The sequence below is a fragment of the Bidens hawaiensis genome, unplaced genomic scaffold, assembly GCF_021521415.1.
Source record: "Bidens hawaiensis isolate Kalapana, Puna unplaced genomic scaffold, B.hawaiensis_p1.1 tig00014638_1, whole genome shotgun sequence".
Lineage (NCBI taxonomy): Eukaryota > Viridiplantae > Streptophyta > Magnoliopsida > Asterales > Asteraceae > Bidens > Bidens hawaiensis.
Window position 1 is genome coordinate 140,155 of NW_027492276.1, and position 7,984 is coordinate 148,138.

Below are 7,984 nucleotides of genomic sequence, written 5' to 3' on the forward strand. Positions count from 1 at the left end.
TATATATATATATATATATGAAAAAAATCCGAGTTGTTACAACCTAGCCTTAAGGTGAAGAGTAAAAACAAAAGTAGGGGATTCTTAAGAAATTTCCCAAATATAAAAGCAACCTAATTTTTTATTTAAATCTAATTCTTAAGGTTTTGTTTTCTACATTTATGATATATATATATAAATATATATATATATATATATATATGTGTGTGTGTGTGTGTGTGTGTGTTATTTTTAAACAATTAATATACATTATAATGATATAAATATAATATTTAATCTGTAAACCGACACATTAACTAGTTGTTTTCCGAACCTTGGTTATATCATATATATATATATATATTAGTTGTTAAATTGTTAAAGTTTTTATAATAAAGGTTTTTAATATGTATATTTAGGATGTCCCGTTATTTAACATATTGTATAAATTTAAGTGTTTTACAAAAATATTATAATTTACATAAATATTATTATTATTTATTATTTACAATATTTATTTAAAAGAAATCTTTATTAACAAAATATATATATATATACACACATTTAATGTATTTTTAGATAAATATATCTCTTAATATAAACCATAAAGTCTTATAACTATTTTATTTAAGTATTATATATAATTAAATCATATTATTTACAATAAAACTTCGATAATAAAATTAATAATGAATCTAAGTAATATTAAGCTTTCGTTAGAATATACTCGATCGTCGAATCCCAAACCTTTATCTAATCTTGGTTCCGTTATTCAATTTATATTTATTGCCGCAATTATTCTTTATTAGGATATCTTGTCGGTAGTTTCTCGAAAAGCTTGATCTACCTTTATCTTTCTTGTTGAACCATTACCTCTTGCTTATTTCCTAAGGTGAGTAATCACTCCCATTTTTACTTATTTTAAATCTTTTTGAGGACATATTCATATTTAGAGTATTTATATATTATCTAGTATTCAAAACCGCAACTGTGTTAATCCTTGTGTGTATATCAGTTTATGCCTAACTTGTGATTTGCTTACTTGCTTTATTTGAACGCATTTTGGTGAAGTTCCTCATTATAGTATGATCATACGACTTTCTTTGGCAACCGATGTCAATTTTTATGGCAACTGTTTAGTCCTTGCTTGGTAACCAATGTCCATTTATATGGAATTGGTTGAGCCCTTTCATTATGGTTGATTGATTGTTTATATGCTATGTTTTAACTGTTTATTGTCACAGTAACAGTTTGCATCTTTCTTTATTTATTATATATTATTATTGTTGTGTCTTAAACTTGTGTTTTACTCACTCAACATGCGTTGTTGACAAACCTTTCTATTTTATACGCATATGCAGGTTATTGTTTAAACTAGTTGCAAGATTTGGTGAAGACGTACAGAAGAATTTAAGTTAGAAAACTTTTAATCAAGAGCATTTGTGATATAAATTGTATTGTTGTATGATTATGGATTTTGTACGTTGTACTTGAGTTATTTGAATCATTTAATCGAATTAAATAGATATTGTCACCTTTAAAATATTGCATAATAGTACATTGAGAGGTGTGAGCAATCAGCTCACGCCCCGACATTTCCGCCTTAAGTTGGGGTGTGACAATTTGCTCATGATTTGATTGATTTATACTCACAATATTAGCTTTGCTCTTTGATTTACATATTAAATATCAAACTGATAACTTTCTCACTCAACCTCGTGTTGACAAATTATATTATTGTGCACACATTTGCAGATTATCATATCGTTTGAAGCTAAGGTGAATGAACATTTAGAGATACCTTAGGATAAAACTAATAACAAGACTATTGGTGTTTTGATGTTATCGTTTTGAGATATTTGGTTGTTTGGGATTAAATTGTAATTGACATGGTCAACTGACACCTTTTATTTGCTCATGGTTTGATTGATTTATACTCACAATATCAGTTTTGTTCTTTTATTTACATATTATTATATCAAAACTGGTGACTTTCTCACCCAACTCGTGTTGACAAGTTATATTATTTTGAATGCATTTGGAGGTTATCATTTCGTTTGAAGCTAAGGTGAATAAACATTTAGAGATACCTTAAGATAAAATTAATAAAAAGACTATTGGTGTTTTGATGTTATAGTTTTGAGATATTTGGTTGTTTGGGATTAAATTGTAATTTGCTTTGAACATGGTCTACTTGGATCAAATTTTGGTTATTTAAAATAATTAATTAGATTATGTCATATTTAAATTGCATGATAGTATCTTATGAGCTGTGAACCAACGGTACGCACCCCGACATTTCACCATAGGTTGGGGTGTGACAATCCAAACTCAACCCGATACATCCGGGTCCGAAAACTTTGACGTCTGTAAAAGATTAAGCACCGAAAAATCTCAAACCCATTAGATAAAATTTATGGCTCATCCACTGCGCATACCTCACAGTCTAAGTAAGCATCAATCAATGTTTTCAGACCCGGCCCGGACGTCGACCCGGATGCCTTACCTGGTCAATGGTCGGACCGACCCGGGAGGGCAGACCGGTGTTGACCCGGATGACGTCATAAATACAATATATGTATATATATATATGTACACATATAAATTATATATAAAAATATATAAAAAATAACCAAATTTCATGAAATTTCATAATCTAAAATCCAAAACACACATCACATTCTTAGTCTCAAACCATTGATATGTAAAAATCTTTTTGAAGTAGACATGCTTAATCAAGTTTTTGAATAAAAAATAAAACTTAAAAGACAAGAAAATAAAGCAACTACACATTAGTATAAGTTTAGGGTTAATTTTAATAAAACCATAACTCCAAGGTTAAAAGTGTAACTCAGTAAATGGGTTCTTTAGGGTTTCATATGTGCAGTTTGTAAACATGTTTGAAGGGGTCACGGCTGCCTCCCATGTTCTCTAACAAAACCTTCAATAGTTAATAAGGGTTTGACATAATAATCAGGTACATCACACATACATCCATCGCTAAATCTTCATCAAACATTTATCACACATCTTTTCCAAATCTTCTTCAAAGATCATCTTCACCACAATTATTTTGGTAAGTTTGATATTATATGAATCGCCGGATTATTGCCGATTTAGGGATGATTATGGACGGTTTTGGAAGTGACGAAGTGAGCAGCGAAGAACGCGATTTGTGTGTTTGGTATATGGAGATCTGATTGTTAAAAAACAGGAAAACACAAAACTGCCGGTCCACCCGCCGATGAGTGTCATCAGTGTCGGCGGTGGTTAATCTCGAACGAAGACAGGAAAGGGAAATCATGAGCTTGAAGCCCAAGTAAAGTAATTTTGAACTTGCTCATCACGTTCCAGACCAAAAGACAACATACAAACGACACCTTTACACGTATATACATACACACATCCTTGTTTTTCCCCCAAACCCAACAACAATTATCAATCTTATCTCATATTATTATATTACCAATTCTTGATCCCTACATTCAAATCCTCAATTCGGTTTATTGCTAATAAATTTTCGATCTTCCACCTTCTCACATCACAGGTCCGCAATCTTAATTAACTAATTTTATTTTATTCATCCAATAATTGAACCTTAGAATTGATATTTGTTTGATTAGAGAATGATTATATGAATTAGGGTTTCACGTGATACATGACCACCATCTATTAGAATAGTTTAAATTTTTTGGGTAGAGGGCAAACGAAAAAAAATGGCCTTTAATTAAAAAGGATAAAGGATTTTTTATGGGAAAAATTCTAAAATGTCTTATTAAAGAAAATAGATTCTATTTTTGTCCCTATAAATAAAAATTTCCAGAAATGTCCTTTATAAACATGTCTTTGACGACGTGTACCTCAATGCGTCTTTCACGACCTGTTAGCTTATAACGCGTCTTTCAATACATGTTTGCCCTATTAATTATAATCATGTAATATTAAAAAAAAACAATTAATAGGTCAAACATGTCGTGAAAGACGCGTTAGAGGCTAACAGGCCGTGAAAGACGCGTTGAGGCATAGCACGTTGTCAAAGACGTGATCGTAGGGGACATTTCTTGAAACTTTTACTTATAAGCACAAAAATGAAATCCCTCTCTATTAGTGGGACATTTTGCGAATTTTCCCATTTTTTATTTGACATAAACAATTAATTTTTTAAATAACTTGATTATGATATAAGTTGTTAAAGAAAAGCTTTTTATAAAAATGGGATGAAATAAGTTGAGTAATTGAATTAAAACATCCAGAATACATATGTTTTTTTTTTTTAAATGTTGTATATAATTTGCTTTCTAAAAAAAATTCAGGCCGTGGACGGTCAACTTCCCCACACCCTTTATAGCCGGCCCTATTATTTAAAATCATATTTTTTGGATACCTGTACTGAATTAGGGCTAAATCCTGATGATTTATTGACTGTTGTGTGCTTGAAGGTTCTTTGAATCAAGAATCATTTTCAATTCGACTGCTTGTGATTTTACCATGGCTACAAGTAAGTTAATAATACTTGTACCTTGTTTATGTTAATTTTCATTTGCATCAATCGTGTTATTTGGTTATATATTTGGGCATTTTGTATCTGATGTTATTTAGGGCTGAGGTTTGAAACTCATGTGAAATTGGTGTATTCACAAAGCTAACAAATGCTTACTGTTTGGTAGCAAATGAAGGCTCTGAAACCTTCTACGGGTTTGTTTGTTTGTTTGTTTGTTCATATGATTGATTTTATATGTGAAATTGGTGTATTTCAATCCTTGATCTTTCATATTCGTTGCAATTAACTCTGCCTCATTAACACTGTTAGTGTTCTTCTCTTGATTGAAAGGGCATTTTAGTCTTATTACATTAGGTACAAGATGTTAAAACAAAACATATATACTAATATATAGGGGGTGTCTGGGTGAGCTTTTAAATTTGCTTATTTGCTCATATGGTTTTTGAACACTTTTGAAAAACTCCAATTTCAAGCATTTGGAGGAGCCTTACCAAACATTGTTTGCTTTTTTAACAAACCAATAAGCAAATAAGCAAGTTTTAGAAGCTCACCCAAACACCCCCATAAATATAAATCCTGTATCTAACATAAAAAAACCAAAATTCCACTTCATTCAACCGAAGAAATCTGATGATGTTAATCAGGTGGAGTAAATTGCAAAGAAAATGATAAATAAAAGGACTAAAATCGCGAATTTAAACTGTTGGACTGAAATAGCAATTTTTAGCAAACCACTGGGACAAAAACTGCAATTTACTCATGCTAATATCTTGTTTATGAACACGTTACAAGAAATTATATGTCGGTTATGCAGTGTTTTTGAGTCTGAGTTGGCTGATTTCATCCCTGTTGTTAAAACTTCTATCGGTGGTACAAGAATAATTGGAAGGCTTTGCATTGGTAAATAAATAATGTACAACCTTTTCAGCCTATGCCGCAACACGGGTCGACTTTGGTTACTGATTTTGGATATTATTTTGTAGGAAATAAGAAAGGTCTTTTGTTGCCTCATACTACTACTGACCAAGGTAATTAAGGTCATATTACAATATTTCTATTTAAATAAATGTATTAGTTTGATAATTTGTTTATTGATTTCGTTCGAAGAGCTTCAACACTTGAAGAGCAGCTTGCCTGACGCAGTTGTTGTCCAACGGATTAACGAGAGGTTATCGGCTCTTGGTAATTGCATGGCGTGTAATGATCATGTTGCTCTTACACATACCGATCTTGATAAGGTGACTGCAGTTATTTGTAACACGGAATTCATGGGTTTGGTATAAACGTGTTCAGGCGGGTCAAGCCAGTGAACATGTTTAACTAACCGGGTTGTGTTTTGGTTAACCTGACGGATTTGCAGGTTGAATCGTTTTGACTGTTTAGTTTTTTACTTGTTTTTTCAAATGTGTCTTATGTCATAACTTAACTTTTTTGTCCAAAATTTTAAGATAAAAGAGACATGGGTTAACCAAATTTTGTAGGATTTATAAATTTCTAACATCAAATAAATAAGTAAATAAACTTTTGGGCTGGATAGATTGTGTTCGGGTTGAATTGGCGGGTTCGCGGTATTATATACTCCTTTAAAAGTATTTTATGTTGCAAATCAAGTTTTTATTATTTTATTTTTGTTTTGTCAAAATTTTAAAGAAATGAGTATCAAGGTTTATAATTTAAACATAGTGATTATATATATATTTCTATTTTTTCTTGCAAAATTGTAATTTTTGAGTATTAATAAGAAAAAATAAAATTAAATAAAGTTACGGTTTAAACAAGTCGTGCTCGGATCGACTGTGGCTTCTCGTGTTGATCATTTTATGTCATTTAATTTTATACTCTTTTATAAATGTGGTTTATGCTGTAACTTATTTATAAGCCCAAGTTTAAAAGTTAAAAGAGAGACGAGAACCAAGTTTTATAGTTTAAACGTATTTATTTTACATGCATTTCTACCGTAATAATTGTAATTTGTGTATCAATATGCAAAAAGTATAAAATAAAAATTTTAACGAGTGGTGGTCATGTCAACTCACAAAAACTTGTCATGCTCAGGTTGATGTGTCTAACTTAATTTTAAGGTTTGTGTCAAATTTCCGTACTCGTTTCGGGTTCGGGTCCAATTTCTGTGTTCGTAACGGGTTCTTGTCAAATTTCTGTGTTTGTGTCGGGCTCGACCCGCCAACCCACAAACACGATCTGACACTCGTTCATAATTTTATGCTACCCTTAACAACAAATCCAAAACGACGCGGGTGAAATTACTTTCTAAAACAACTTGCGTTAAATTTGTTTATAGGAAACTGAAGAAATGATAGCCGATGTTCTTGGTGTGGAAGTGTTTAGACAGACGATTGCTGGGAACGTTCTTGTGGGTAGTTATTGTGCATTCTCAAATAGAGGCGGGTTGGTTCACCCTCGCACATCAGTTGAAGACTTGGAAGAGCTGTCAACCCTCTTGCAGGTTCCTTTGGTTGCAGGCATGGTTAACCGTGGTAGTGAAGTGATTGCGGGCGGGTTAACCGTTAATGACTGGGCTGCATTTTGTGGGTCAGATACTACGGCTACTGAGCTCTCGGTGATTGAGAATGTTTTTAAGTTGAGAGATGCTCAGTCTAGCGGCAGTGTTGATGAGACGGGGAAGTCGTTGGTTTCCACATATGTTTGAATCGAAATGAGAAGTTATGTTGCTTTTTTAGTTTTGTATGTTGTTGAAAGTTGATGTGTGTTTTTATGTTTTAGTGTTTAATTCAGTTTTCGTATTGTATTATTTCCCTTGGTTTATTAAAGAAACCTACGAACAATAAGAATAAATATCAATAAACATAACAAAATACTAAATCCATTTCCAATAAACATAACAAAAGACTAAATCCATTTCCACTTTGATAAAATGGTAAGGTGGTTTGGACGTGTGTTGGTGATATTTGAGGTGGGACCTTCTTATGAAGTAAGAACCTCTTATGTCTATGATCAATGTAGGATCTGCTTAAGGTGTTAAAACTTAGCCCCGTCCTTTGAAGTACATATAGCTCGATGATAAATGGAACCGACCCTAAAAATGGTAACACTGGCCATGTGAAGAAGCACGGATCTAAATTTTACCGGTTAGACCGATGATTCCATCGGATATGGATTGCGAGACAAATAATATGTTAACAAGTAGAGCCCAACAATTCCGACGATGGTAACCTGCAAAACAGAACACTGTGAGCTTGTTACGGGAATGACATGAGTGGGTGTTTTTCTGTAACCACCCTCGGCGTGAGAATAAGTACAGTTCTTATAGAGAGAGAAAGTACTTAGGTGATTGATGTAATATGTGAAGTGTGAATAAATACCTCATGCTGATGAAGTGAGTATTTATAGCCGGGTGGTTAGGGAAATATTGTTTGCACAACTGTCATCTTCTAGAAGGTATTCTTTGTAACAAACTGTACACATGTCCGCATTTGATATGACAAGACAACTTGGTCATGTGCACGGTTATAACAACCTTTCCAA

The 7,984-nt window shown here is 32.3% G+C and overlaps 1 protein-coding gene across 1 annotated transcript; it reads left to right on the forward strand.

Annotated features, from left to right (window-relative positions):
- The first annotated feature begins 5,145 nt into the window (after window positions 1-5,145).
- LOC143547124 (eukaryotic translation initiation factor 6-2-like) lies at window positions 5,146-7,324 on the forward strand. Its single transcript, XM_077038620.1, has 4 exons — window positions 5,146-5,380; window positions 5,464-5,508; window positions 5,588-5,718; window positions 6,780-7,324. The coding sequence occupies exons 1-4, from the start codon at window positions 5,146-5,148 to the stop codon at window positions 7,146-7,148; spliced, it is 780 nt and encodes a 259-aa protein (XP_076894735.1). The 3' UTR covers window positions 7,149-7,324.
- The last annotated feature ends 660 nt before the right edge of the window (window positions 7,325-7,984 follow it).